This window comes from Pavona decussata, unplaced genomic scaffold (assembly GCF_977016875.1).
Source record: "Pavona decussata unplaced genomic scaffold, jaPavDecu1.1 SCAFFOLD_32, whole genome shotgun sequence".
NCBI classification, from domain to species: Eukaryota; Metazoa; Cnidaria; class Anthozoa; order Scleractinia; family Agariciidae; genus Pavona; species Pavona decussata.
Window position 1 is genome coordinate 1,085,677 of NW_028145455.1, and position 15,073 is coordinate 1,100,749.

The window sequence follows — 15,073 nt, forward strand, 5'->3', positions numbered from 1 at the left end:
TTATCATGTTTACTAACAACGACAGCTGAATCACCACTGACAGAGGAGTTTTATTTTTTCTCTTCCTAAGGAAAACTTTAAATTTTAAAGTTTCTTTTCATCCACAAAAACATTGTGCTTTGCTTAACGCAAAAATGTGTCTCTTTCAGAAGCCACCCTGCATACACCCAGACAAGGAATGACAATTGCGGGTTAGCTAGACAATAACTTCGGGGTTTTAATTTTGATATATAATTGGCCGCTAGAGTCCCTTGCATTGCAAACAGTTTTATCCTAACAACACAAAAATTGCTCAGATACTACCTAATGCTTATAACGTGCTACAAGCTTAATTAGAAAAATGCTTATAGCGAGCTATAAGCTCAATATTTTAGAGAAGAGAAATCACAAACTATTATGAATCCAAGAGTCTTTAGCAAGAAGAAAAGAAACAGCAAATATTATTTTGTTGCCTTCTCAAAAATGGTCTTCTTTCACTATTTGTTGCTCTGCAATGGCTTTTGTGCTATGACGGCTTCTTCACCCATTGCTTTGAGGACTGTCAACAGCAGCTGCTCGTCATTTTCAAACTTGGTCTGGATTTCTTTACCCAGGTCGCCTTCTGGCAATTTTAAGTCTTCACGTTCGTTGCCAGCGTCATCCATAAGAGTCAAATAGCCATCGTCAATGTTGTTTAGCTGTACGAAATTGCAACAAATAGGAATTAAAAGTAAAATTCAGTATTCAGTGTCTCTTTACTGGACCTTTTGTTTTATGATGTCATACAGGAGGAATTTCTGGAGGCTGTAGTGAACCCAACGATGCTGGTCATAGTGAACTTAAGCAACATGGCTTCCTTATAAAAAAGATTTACTTTATTGTGTGCCAGATTACTTTAACATTTCAAGGCAATGTTGCAGTTCCAGAAAATATCCGTACTCCCCCCCCCCCCCCCACTGATAGTTTTTTCTGTTTCACACCACCCATCCCCTAAGAAATTCCAGTTTAGCTTCTTTCTTTGCTTCTAAAATTTTGGCTTTTAAGATCCCCCTCCCCCTAGGAATTTTGGATGACCTTCCATGGAGTGGGTATGGATTTTTTCTGGAACAGCCCAGTGCAAGGGAAAAGTAGTTATAAAATAGCGTGAAGGTAGGAAATGGCCCGAACATGGAAATATATACAGAAAAAGTGTGAAAAAACTTAAAAGAATAAAAACGTAAAATAAGAAGGCTTAGGGGAATGCTTATTAGCAAAGCTGGCATCAATACAATGAATGCCACTTGATCCATGACATAATGTCTTGGCCAAAGAAGTGGATGATAATTCTAAGCTACCACCCAAGGCAATGATTGTCTCGCAACAACGACTGTACTGGTTCTATTAGCATTTTTAATTTTTCTACATATTTCCCCCTACACTGCTAATTAACGGTATTTTCACCTTTAAGATTGGCACCGTTGAATTTAGACAAGCAAACTCCTACCTGGAAGTCCTTACGGGTGACATTTGGCACAGACATATTGTGAGTGGAGGGGCAGATGTCTTCATACTTCTTCTGTGTAAAAATATCTATTCCTACCAAGTGAACCTTACAAAAGGGAGAAAAATTAATGGAGCGCACATACCTGGCTAATAAATAAAATACTAATTAAAGAAATAAAAATACAAGGTGAACAACAGAGTATTTTTTTGATGTTTCACTGCACAAGAAGTTAATTCCCCCAAGCCCCTGGCTTGAAATTCAGGCTTCCCCGTCACCAAATCTACCTTTTGTGTATAGTGTGAAATAGTTATGTGTGATGAAACAAAATAGTCTTTTGACTTTGAACCAAAATTCAGTAAAAACTATACAGTGTCAGCAAGATTAGGGTTTGATCTAGAGTGTGCCATAGCTGTGATACCACTAATTACAACATGTTGGCATTCAAACACACCCCAACATATACCATATTTCATTTACTTCACAACTGTGAATCTCTTAAGTACATGTACAGATGGCCCTTGTCCATAAGATAGATTGAAAGGTTGTCTTTTCTCAATGTTCTCACAGCTGCACCCCCAGTTTTGAGCAAAAGGTACAGCTTATCTGTCTCTTTTTATGGTACACTGGGAAGTGTGTGAAAGGCAACCACTAAAACTATTTAAAAACTCATGGAGGTGAAGCATACGACAAATTGTTCCAGAATACTTCAATTTTAAGGCTTTTTCTGCACCATGTAAATCAAAATAGAATCTCTGATTTTACAACTGCTTACTTTTGCATGGCCATGCTTTCCAGTTTTCGAGGTACTCATCTCCACTATTTTACAGGGACGCCCTTTAATGAGAACGTGGCCATTTTTACGAAGAGCAGAGCATTGCATTGGATAATATTGGGATGCGCCAGATTCACCAGCCCCATCGAAATCCTCTTGGTCACCCATGGAAACAGACACTGAAACACAAATGTGAAATATAATAATTATTAATAAATGAAAACATGCTTGGGGACTTGGGGGTTGGAATAAAGAATTGGCCCCAAAACAAACTTGTAGAAATTTTGAAATTTGCACCGACATTTGATCCTCATCTCACATGGGAAAATTTGATCCACTCAAGGATTTAGATTTGTTTACATAAAACAGCATAGTTTCAACAATTCATGAATGAAAATACACTGACAATTAGACAAATAACTTTCCTAAATGGAAATATTATTCACACAAGTCTTTGTTTACATTTGAAAACCAAACCCATACAATTTTCACTTGAAGGAGAGCAACACGCAACAGATGCAAAAGAACTCAGAGTCAATTTTATTGACTGGAAATGAGCAAGTTTTTCAAAAATTTCATGACGCTGTTAGCAATTCAGTACAAATCCACTATCTGTGCTTCTCAGTGATTTCTTCACCACAGTTGTGTGTTCCTTAGAACTTCTTCTAACAACACACAGTTTTAAAAAGGTTTGCTTTCCTTCTGAGAATGGGAAATTACTGTCTTCAAAATTCATGCATGAGAAACTCAGCTGTCACTTTGATTGAAATGTGACGTTCCATGCGAATGACAGAAGCCTTTCTTTCTAGCACCCTATTTCCCTTCAGGAGTTGTCCCATCAACTGAACTACCCATTCTTGTCAAAATAATCTAGCCACAGGGACTCACTCCCTCTGACTTGTCCCAAAAGTTCAAACTAGTTTGAATTGAAAGGACAAGCCCCCACAACTTTATAAATAAATTTAATACTTATATAACACAAAATTCATTACATGTATATGATCTAATGCGCTTTACAATAAGTTAAAAAATATCTAAAAGAAACTGCAGGGAATATGATAGTTAAAACTACAAAATGGAACAAAATTATATTTAACAATAAATTAAAAAGCGATAAAAAAAACTCTCTATGGTACACAGTCTAAAAATTCTTACGCAATTAATAGTATACTTGTTTAAAAAGACACGTTTTCAGTTGTTTCTTAAAAATATTTACACTACTTACAGCCCTTAGGCTTTCCGGAAGAGAGTTCCATAAAAATGGGGCAGCTACTGAAAAAGCTCTGTCCCCAGTGGTCTTGGCAGATCTAATTGCCGGGCGAGGTAATAAATTACTAAAATTTGATCTTAAATTACAATTGGAGTGGCCTTTGAATGACATAATGTTGCCAAGATATGCTGGCGCTAGGTCATGGAGAGCATCAAATTTACCTTTAAAACAATCCTAAATTTGACTGGCAACCAATGGAGATTAATCATCACAGGTGTAATGGGTGAATAATGCGGTGTATTGGTCAGAAACCTGGTGGCAGCGTTTTGAACATGTTATAACCTATTAACGTGTATGGCAGGCAAACCATATAATATTGCATTACAGTAGTTGATTCTGCTTATAACAAAAAATTGCACTAATGACTTTGCAGCTTCAAAAGGCAGATATTTTCTTATACGCCTTATGTTATATAGCGAAAGAAGCTGATTGACATGTTTTGTTTATATGGCTGTGAAACTGGAAATTAGAATCGAACCAGACACCTAAATTCCTAGCTTCACCGACTGATTTTACTTGCGTGTCACCAACCATAAGGCTGTCAGTTCTAACTTTGCTAAGTTGCTGGCCAGTTCCAACTTGGATCTTAATCATACCAATTGCTTATAACTTTGTGTGAATGGTTTGTAAGAAAGTCAAATTTAAATACAGTACGACTTTGGTTATCTTGAACTCGCTTACCTCGACCTCCCCGCTATCTCAATCAAAAGTTATTTCCCTTGGATTTGGTCATATTTTTCAGTTTTTTGTAAAAATAATCCTGTCATCTCAAACTAAGTTATTTCGAGCTCCCTGCTATATAACTGCAAGAATTGAATTTGCTATTTCCCCGTAATATAATTTTAACCGAATTTAACCCTGCTATCTCAAACTGTGATAATGGTGTTGATTCACTGCCCATAGTTGATTTTAAGGAAAAAGCATTTGTTTACGCCTGACAAATGTGAAGCTTTTCCTTGTCTTACAAAATGAACTTCTGTTTTTGTTACAGTAACTTTTTGTTGTATTTGAACTTTGCAATTTTTACGCTGAATTACAACAGAGGATTTTCCCATTCAAGTGTCATTTACACTCGCTTGGGAAGGGCACGTATACTAATTATTGTTATAATATACCCAGGGGGTTTACTAGAAGCCAGGACCCAGGTAATGGTACCAATTTACTCTTAACATGGTACCAGCCTTTGGAGAGATTAGAAACCACTCTTAAACAAGAAAAAATAAAGAGTGGTATCGTTCTATTCACCAGTAAAACCCTTCCTACCGCACAAATTAATGAAAACCTTGTGTACCACCTGGGGACACCGAACATCAATTTTTGACCAGAGTAAGGTGTTGAAAAAAAAAAAAAAGAGATAGTTAGAGACTTTCATTATACTAGCTAGCTATTAATTTTGTCATACATACTTGCAAGCAAAACTTGTCAGTTAAAGAAAACAATAGCAAGACCTCACACAGGTAGACCTAAGATTGTATGCTGTTAAACTGAGTCAGCAAATTTCACCTCGTATTGTCTTTGGGTGTTTTCTTCACATTTAGTTTCGCCCTAATCGATTTTCAACTGCTATCGCATTATTCAGCTTTTACAAGTGGTACCGATATCTTAGAATAAAAGACGGCAATTTCGACATCTTTATCGGCCCAAACTAAAGTAGAACGAAGTTCACCCAGGGAACAAAACTTAGTGCAAGGTCTAAACGTTTCCACGACACCAGAATGTGTTTCGGCTCGCAAGACTCATATCACGTGTGAACAGTGGTCGCCGGATGATATTTGCCGGTAAAAAGGAACGAATTGTAAAGCTTACACGAAAACGCTTAAAAACCTAGAAATCTCTCAGAACCGTGCTTTTCCGCATCACAAAGACATTTTTTTTAAGATCGATGCGCTAAGATATGAAGCAGGTTACTTTTACATGAACGCCGCTACCAAAGACCAAGAAGTGATCTTAGCTACCTTGTTACGGATTTCTCAGACTAAAAATGGACGCTCGTCTTAGGCATTTCAGTGAAACTTTGTCGAAAAGGGTGTGAAGCAAACATTTACCCAGCTACCCAGAATAAAGGCAAAAAGCTAACGTCTAAGAAAGTATAACAATGAATGAAATACTTACGATTCTACGACAGAGATTCTCACAACGTGGTTCCGAAAAGGAAGGCAGCGAGGCCCTGTGTTGCAAGAGAGGGGGTACGAATCAATTGACTATTGTCTACCCCATGACGGAAGTAATTTTACAAATTTTATAACGTGTGTGACGGATATGACATCATCTGTGTTAAGAAGTTTTCTCAAAATTGAACGCTTTCTTCATTAATTTCCAATACCATAAAGTCATGCTGTTCTATCGACCTTTCAAATAACTTTGTCATTGCTGGATGCGTTACAGCTTACTGACAACTCAAAATGTACGCTCGGTTTGGGAATCTTTTGTTTTCGTTTCCAAATTTTCCCCGATATTGAAATTGAGCAAGCCTGGGAACAAGAAGCAGGGAGTCCTATTTACAACATTTGCAACCTAATCAGGTAACGTAGGCAAGCGTCCAATTTCAGGTAAGATCTAACTCAGTATTTCGGCAATTAATGGTGAAATCAAATCTGTTTATTGGTGTGACTAGTAAACTTATGTTGTACAGTTTATAGCTGTATATAATTGTACAATGTACCCAGATATAAAGCAAGAACAATACAAATGGCTTGCGTCTTGCACGAGCAGGCCTGCAGCTGAGCTGAATAAACTTAATATGAAGTGTACATTATAATCTATTTTCTTATTTATAATTGCATCTCAGCTAACTTAATCCTCAAGTTACAAACTTATCAATAATCAAGTTTATTACTAACGTGTGTGAAGCTTATTAATTAATGATCTGTAAATTGAACTTTAAAAATCTTTTTGATTGGAACTGCACTGAGAGAGAAGTGGATAAACATTGGAGCATTGTTTCCTGAAGGAATTCAAGGCCACATGTAAAAATCTGAGCTGAGCTAAAGCAAAAACAAAAAAAAAAACTGCGATCTAAAATGCATTTTATAACTGTCAAAATTCTCATGCACTGATTGGCTCATAGCTATTGTCTATAAGAGTTCAGAGAATAAAAATGATGTCAGATATAACAGGGTTTGTGCTACTCCTTGAAGTCCTTGAAAAGCTCTGGAATTTAATTTTAGATTTCAAGGGCGCTTGAAAAGCCCTTGAAAAGAAGAATTTTTGCCGAAAGTGCTTGAAAATAATAAAAGCTCCTTCAATTTTTGTTCGGATGGGAAATAATTTACGATTGTATCAAAGTAATTTAGGGATTGAGCACAGATTTCAAAATCGGGGACAGCTAGGTTATATCCGAGGGAGCTTTTTTAAAGTTGCTGTTGACCAATGAAAACATTTCGAAACATAGTGCAAAACAAAGTAAACTTGCCTTGAATACTCCTTGAAAACTAAGTTTTTAGTGCTTGAAAACTCCTTGAATCTTATGTCCAAAAACCAGCATGGACTATGATATAACCCACATGCTTTCTCAATGGAAAATAAATATGCCAATTTTGATCATGCTTTTTCCATGTTATTACAATAAAAATGATGTCAGATATAACCCACATGCTTTCTCAATGGAAAATAATGCCAATTTTGATCATACTTTTTCCATGTTATGACAATAAAAATGACGTCAGATATAACCCAGGTGCTTTCTCAATGGAAAATAATGCCAATTTTGATCATACTTTTTCCATGTTATGACAATAAAAATGACGTCAGATATAACCCAGGTGCTTTCTCAATGGAAAATAATGCCAATTTTGGTCATACTTTTTCCATGTTATTGACGGCAGTCAAGTTGTTTTTTACAATAACATGTAAAAAGGATGACTTTAAGCTTTATTTTCCGTTGAGAAAAAGTATACGTTACATCTGACATCATTTTTATTGTCTGTACTCTTATAGGCACTAGCTACTAGCCAATCAGTGTGTGCAAATTTTGACAGTTATTGTAAAATTAACTAAGGACGTGTCCCTGTTTCCAGGAGTATGACATCAAGAGGACAGAGTGAGACTCAGAAACTGAAACAAAATCTTGAGGAGCAGCTTGATCGACTTGTTGCACAGCTAGCTGACTTAGAAGAGTGCAAGTAAGGCAGTTTAAATTCAGAACAAATTCTCCTATCTTGTCCCCATACTTTTCTTGTATAAGTACTGAGGAGAAGTTATTAAAATATCAAGAAAATTCAACTTCTTACTTGGGTGATCATATCCTTAATTCTCATGACCTCAGGGGTTGAATGAGCATTGATATTATGTACAAGGAGAAATTTGATACTGATCGCTGTTAGGACTCAAAGGGTTAAACATGCAGAGGGAGGCAGGATGGGGTTGCTGATGCCGACATCTCAAAATATGAAATTAATAAATGAATAATAGAAATTTGGGAAGTAATACAATGCTGCAAATGCATGGAAGCTTAAAAACGTGAACAGCAATTAAACCCAGTCTTTTAGAGAATTCTCTTGATAAATTATATTTCTTAAACTAGTCTTTTTCATAGAGAATTCTCTTGACAAATTATATTTCCTAAATCATAGAAAATTCTCTTGACTAATTATATTTCTTAAATCAGTCTTTTCCATAGAGAATTCTCTTGACAAATTATATTTCCTAAATCATAGAAAATTCTCTTGACTAATTATATTTCTTAAATCAGTCTTTTTCATAGAGAATTCTCTTGACAAATTATATTTCTTAAATCATTGCAATATTAGCTACCCCCTGCAACCTGTGTGTTGTGCACAGGAGGACTACTATATCACAGGATACCCATTCTAAATCAGGAGTCCACAATTACAACCCTGTTGAGCATCACATACCCGTATAAATCTTTTGAGGGAATGCCCCCACACCACCCACACCTACCCTCGCCTTTGGGAGTTTTATATTTAACCTTTGAAAGCTTGTTACTTTGGTGTACTGAGGTGATCAAAAAATGGTACTACTGCACCTTTATTGATGTTGCCACTTTTCAGGGAAGACTTAGACGATGATGAATATGAAGAAACAAAGAAGGAAACAGTGGAACAACTCAAAGAATTCAAGGATACGCTGGATAAATTTGCCGCTGGAAATGTGACTCTGGTTGATGAAATAAGCAGCATGCAACTGGTAATTTCCACATTATTATTTCCAATTTATTAGAAAAAGATGCATATTTTGGTTACGAACTGAGAATGGAAATCTGGGAGGTTCAATAAAAGAATTGGGAGATTCTGTAAAAAAATTGGTGTCGTTGGTGAAACTTCTCAGTTTTGCAGATGTGGGCTGCCTTTTCATACTTTTAAGATAAGTTCAAATTTCAACTTCTTTGATTTCTAAAAGATCCACACTTTACTACAGACATCTTCATATTCTTTCATGATCTCTCTGTTTCCCAGGGGCTGGGTGAATTAAGCCAAAAAAAATAAACAGAGGAAAAAATGAACTGACTTTACATCCTTTAATTTGCACATTCAAATTGGCAGCACCAATGGCATAACATTTCTTTTCAGGCAAGGTGTGCCATTTTACAGAGGTAGACAAGGGTGTAGTTTACTGAGTATGAAGTTTAGAGAGCATGAAATTTCATGTATATAAATGTTGTTCTGTGCAAATTATTTAGCTTTATGTACCTGAGCCAGGTTTAAACGAACTGTACAGTTGTTGGAAGTGTTGTGTAGCATGTAATTCACATATTTGAATAGGCCATTTCTGAGGTGCTGTGAACCTCACTATGAAAGTGTGGTTGAGTGCAAAACTTTTCATATGAAAATCAGTTTTGTTTACATATGAATGAAAAATAATTTTCAATTAACAAAAACTTTGCACTTAGCCTCGCTTTCATAATGAGGTTCAAAACAACTTGGAAATGGTCAAGTGTAGATGAAAGAATTAATAAATGAGAGACCATCGTGGTTTACATTGGTGTATGGGTATAGCACTTAGCCCTGGTATCACAGAAGTCATGGCTTCAAATCCCATTCAAGCTGAATTTTATTCAGGCTTTCTTATCGCAACTGCTTATAATTTTTCATGCATTACTGCCATAGCCACATTTGTTTTAAATTTTTTGTATGGTTGTCATTGACAGGCAATCCAAGCAGCTATAAGTGAAGCTTTTAAAACTCCAGAAGTGATTCGTTTGTTTGCGAAGAAACAACCGGGGCAACTAAGGCAAAGACTTGCAGAGGTATACAGGAACCACTTGATTATAGTGGATGAATTATAGATACACAAGCCAAAACCACCAATAATTGTTAACCAACTATGCATTGTGCACAGTTATAAAATTAAATGTGATCTGTGCGATATTGGTTATGTTGGCTGTATGCACCAACACCTCTGCGTTGAAAAGCATGAGAGATCAACAGCTGGAACAGAGGCACAACCTGGAAGCCAACATCCTTGATATGAAGCACCTTTCGATCCTGAGGAAATGGCAAAGCAAACTGGACTGCCTCATTGATGAGATTTTTTTATTAGAGAACTTTTTCATATAGAAAATGCTCTCCAAATCTTTACACTTTAATAATTATTATATTCATAATACGTCACTGCATTTTCTTTCGTATTTGTTCATAAATTCTTCACTACATTTTGACACGGACATTTTAACTTGACAATGCTGTCATGAAGACAGCGAAATGTTGTTGTTTTCTTATATCGCTAGTTTTTTTTTTGCTTTGAAATGTTTCTCAAAAACTTTTTTAATTATTCTGTATATATTATAACAGATGTTATTATTATTAACCCATTTTATTCCCTGCAGATGCAAAGAGATCTTAAGACTGGCCACTTAAGTCAAACAGCATACACACAGCAGGCAGTTGAGATTTTAACAGCCTTAAAGAAACTTGGAGAACAGGTAAATTATCTGCTACAAACAATAAGTAGCATATTAAAGCTCTAATTTCATTTCAAGCCTTGTGAAGGCAGCTTACTTGTGATTATGGAATAGAAAGTAAAACTTGGTTCTCATGTGCTGCCAGCAAAAGCTGCAACAGTCTGTGTTAGTACCAAGTGGGATACTGTTGACATTGACATTGTTGTCAGTGGCATATGAGAACATCAGCTGCCTGTATTAGAAGATATCCTGTGTCTTTATTGCCGAGGTGCCTGTGAAGGTCACTTGAGTCCAACTTCACAACTTCGCAGGCATGTCAGCATTATTCTTCTGGCATGCTAGCCATGAAATTATGTAATGAGCATTTATTCAGCGTTACCACAGCGGTAAAATCCATCACGGAATTCATTAATTTTTAAAAGGAGAGCATAAAGTAAATAATTTGCCAACAATTACTACAGGTGTGGCAGTGGCATATGAGAACCAGGCTTGAAACTGAAAATACTCTTTTCCAAAATTCTATATTTTTCAAATATTTAAAATACTTACTGACCATTGTGGGCATAATTTAAGAAATCATATGAGACTACAAGACTTGCCCGCTCAGCTCAATTCATTCCTGTTCAGCAAAGTGGCAGAGGTATACAACAGCACCAGCACACCGTGGCATGATGGTGACCAAATCAGAGGAAATACAAAGCCTATATAGTGCTTACCACAAAGTCTCTTAAGTGCTTTACAATTATAATTATTTTTCTAAAAACCTAAGTTACAAAAAATAGTACCAGCTAAATATTTACAATCCCGGATTGTGTCAAAATGTGCAGTGATGATAGCTGATAGTAAAAAAATAATAACACTTTAAATAAATAAGTCTTCAGGTTACATTTAAACTTCTTTACAGTTACTGAGGAAGTGATGCTTGGGGAGAGAGTTCCATAATGAGGGAACGGCTGTACAGCTATTTCAATTAACGTTGTCGGATATTAAAGCCTGAAGCTTACCTGACAACGCCAAAGGTAGTATAGGTAACTTTATACCTTCACAATTCGGTTGTAATCTCATGACAACCGTGAAATTACAACCGAATTGTGAAGGTTTAAAGCTTCCTATACTACCTTTTGGTGTTGTCGGGTAAGCTTCAGGCTTTAATATCCGACAACGTTAATTGAAATAGCTATATACTGAATGCTCTGTCTCCATATGTTGTTGTATTTGATTATGCTACAAGCCCCACAGGTTTGGGGGTTTTAAAAATTCCCCCCCCCCCCCCCCCGACCCTTTTGTAAAGGTTGCACATGGATCAGTATCCAAGGTTGAAACATATAGTGGAAGTTCATTTTGTTAACACTTGCTAATTAGACTTGGTCTGGCTAAAAAAATTCTTTTTATCAATGAATCTATTATTTCAGCTCAAACCTCAAGAAGCAGAATTCCTGGCAGTGAACACTAACGCAGCTTTGAGTACCTTTGAAAAAGTTTCAGAGAGTATGGGTAAGAACATGTGTATTCAAGGAAGCATTCTACAGTAAAAACCCGCATACAAGAACAACCATTTTTGGGGTTCATGCTGATTGGGTTCTTATATATCGGGTATTTTAGGTGAAATCAGCCTGAAAGTGTTCTTAAGTGTTCTTAATTTTTTACTTCTAATAAAATGTAAGGGATTTACTAGCTATTGATGAAATACATAACTTTGAGAGAAAATACAGAGATCTTAGTACAATACCACAGTAAAGCTACAGACACTGTTTGTTCTATTAAACTGAAAAGGGAAGAGCTTTTATATATAAGAACAATTGTCAATTTTCAGGCTGAATGTGTTCTTATATATATGCTCCTTTTTTACCAAATTTCAGCCTGGGTGTTCTTAATCCACATGCTCTTGTATGCAGGTTTTTACTGTATTCCATATGTTGATAAAGATGGAGCTGTGATACGTGCAGGAAGTTTGAAGAAGTCAAGTTAATTCCAAGCCAGTTTAATTCAACTCACACGAATGTGTAATTACACAAATGTTAAAAATGTTTTTTCAGTTTAGCGCAAGAGAAGTGCAAGAGTTGCTCAAGGCACTGTATATGTATGAGATCAACTCTAGCTTCTTGAGTGCTCTCCAAACATCCCAAGTGCGTCACAACTCGAAAATGTAGCAGAGAATTCCGTACCTCTTACTAACCGAGTTTGAGGTCCATACTGTAAGTTATTGAACGGACCAAGTTTTTACCCGTTGATTTATGGCCCAAGCACAAGCGTGCGAGCATAAATCAAAGGGAAAAACGAGGATCCGTAACGTACAGTACGGACCAAGAAAACAAGGCTAGTAAGATATTTTATTATATCTGTGAGGTTTATTGGGTGCGCGGGAAAGGAAACTATAGTGGAAGTTTAGCAGGCTGTACAGTGAAATACTGCCTGCAAAATTAACCAACCACACTGGCATACTAACTGAGAGATATAATAAACATCTTCGTCATCATTTATTTATTTGCCTTACTAAAAAAAAAAAAAGAAATGATAGAATTTACAGTGGCAAGGAGACCTCAAGAAACCACCAGGCTTATAAGAGAGGCCACCTCAGCTGTCATTAATAAATAGAAAATATGTACAGTTACTGCATAGGTGCTTTTGATGGAAAATGTTACAGGTAGTACGTAGTAAGGCTAATTTTTTTTTGTTAATTTCCAGGGAGTGGTGATAAACTTCTTAAAGTGGCCGGGTCACAAGTAGAAGATGCACAAAAGTGAACTGACACAGATGCTGTAATTTTAAAGTCACTCAGTTTACCTACAGTAGTGATTTGTTTATTTTATTACAGGAGGAAACTTTTTGCAGCGATCCTATAAGGTGATTGTGAATTGAAGTTTATAAATAACATTGTTGTGGCAACAATCTTACAGCATGCCGTTTGGAGCAAATTTAGCTCTCACAACGGTACATGTGGGGTTGTGGCAAAAAACAATATAATAATTATTTACCTGCAGCAAATTTTAAATTTAAGAGTGCTTTCCGTTCTCCGGAACTGGCCGGTCTGGTGGGCCAATCTGTAAATCGAATGCGTCATTTTGAAGAGATGGCGCCGCGAAATCTTGAAAAATCTTCACTCCGAAAATGATACGCGCTATTTTGAAGAAATTCGAAGGACCAGGATAAAACTTATCCTTCAAATTGGTACATTCCGTTTTCAAATTGACCAGTCTGGGTGGCCAGTTTAGACAAATGGAAAACGCCTTAAATGTCACAGTTTTGTGTTTTAAGTCGTTCATTGAAAAATTCCTCCTTGTTTGCCGGACGATGTACCTGACGTGCTGTTCTTAGAAACCTAAACTGGGAGAACATGTTTATGATGTAGAAATGAGTTTGTCAAACGGTGATTAATGAGGAAAAATAATGAACTAGTTCGAAAATATTTTCGTTGTTAAAAATGTTTCACGATCATATGGATAATTCATATTGACCTGTTACAATATATATATTTCCAAAAATGCAAGGCGCCAACGGAGGGGTAAAGACAAAGGATCTTCCTCATCCGTCATAGCCCTCCTTTTTCTGCACCAATTTGCAAAATGAGTTTGATTTATAGATACGTAGTTATGCGATACTTTCAAGTGTTTTGCTAGGAAATATCCGATGAATTACACCAGGCTTGTCCTTACAGTCAAGCCTGTATTAAGCGAGCACTCCTGAGAATGATATACACTCTTTTTCTTCTTATATTCAGTTATATTAGAACATCATATTTTTGGCCCGAGGCTGAACGTACAAATTTATTTTTTGGCAAAGGGGAGGGGAGGGGCAGCGATGGCGCAGTGGTGAGTGCACTCCCACCACGTCACCCCTGACATGTTTGCGCCACTTACTCTGCTGCTGTGCACAAGATATTGTGCCAGCCACCTCCTTAAGAGGACTGCAAAAACTAATTGTTTTACACTTGTTAATACTGCTCGTTTTTCGTTTTTAGCAAGTGCTCTTGGTATTTAAGAAGAAAATTGGGGGTAACCATGCATTTTTCAGAGACAACAAAGCTTCAATTTGATAAAAAAAAAAAGCCGTACATTGCTTTGTTTTTTTTAGCAGTTTTTAGAATTATGGTTATTTCTAAAAAATGCGTGGTTACCCCCAATTTTCTTTTTGGACTCCAATGACCCTTGCTAAGATCTGCTTTTCCCGCACAGTAATAAGAAGGCACCGTCAGTTAAAACTTAAAAAATCGTCACTTGGACAGTTTGCAAGTTTCAAGGTGAATGCAATAAAATAGATGTAAATACAGGAATGTGTGCTGTGCTAACTAAGAAAAGAAAAAATAAAGTTCAAGAAAGTAGGTGAGCATTCACTGCCGACCTGAAGCACTCCGTTAATTCCAAATCTATGTCCACGAAACTCCACTACGTGCAGGATTTGTATTTATTGTTCGTCAAACTCCACTTCGAATATACCAAAAAACCATCTCGTACAACTCGAGAAAAACAACAAGTTCTGTTCCGACTAAAAAAATATGAAATTTATAGCGAATACGTGACAGAATTATTTTGCATGTCCCTCAGACAAAACAAAACAACTTGATTCCTAATGAAAAAAGTCTTGGCATTCTTTCTTTTGTCCAATCTATACTTGTGATGAATTGTTCCACTTTACTATTGTCCTCACCTACTCTATTTATGTGGGCCAATATTTCAATTAGTCTTCTTCGGGCCGGAGTTACAACTCTGATTG

At 36.5% G+C, this 15,073-nt stretch overlaps 2 protein-coding genes across 2 annotated transcripts; one reads left to right on the forward strand and one right to left on the reverse strand.

Moving 5' to 3' along the window:
• Positions 1-30: 30 nt before the first annotated feature.
• LOC146484528 (eukaryotic translation initiation factor 5A-1-like) lies at positions 31-5,731 on the reverse strand. The gene is made up of 4 exons (XM_085104604.1): positions 5,617-5,731; positions 2,235-2,413; positions 1,463-1,567; positions 31-677 (listed from the first exon to the last, which is right to left on the reverse strand). The coding sequence occupies exons 2-4, from the start codon at positions 2,400-2,402 to the stop codon at positions 477-479; spliced, it is 474 nt and encodes a 157-aa protein (XP_084960730.1). The 5' UTR covers positions 2,403-2,413; positions 5,617-5,731; the 3' UTR covers positions 31-476.
• A 189-nt stretch (positions 5,732-5,920) lies between these two features.
• On the forward strand, positions 5,921-14,706 carry LOC146484529 (protein LZIC-like). The gene is made up of 7 exons (XM_085104603.1): positions 5,921-6,053; positions 7,521-7,625; positions 8,514-8,649; positions 9,611-9,709; positions 10,289-10,384; positions 11,776-11,857; positions 13,049-14,706. The coding sequence occupies exons 2-7, from the start codon at positions 7,525-7,527 to the stop codon at positions 13,105-13,107; spliced, it is 573 nt and encodes a 190-aa protein (XP_084960729.1). The 5' UTR covers positions 5,921-6,053; positions 7,521-7,524; the 3' UTR covers positions 13,108-14,706.
• The last annotated feature ends 367 nt before the right edge of the window (positions 14,707-15,073 follow it).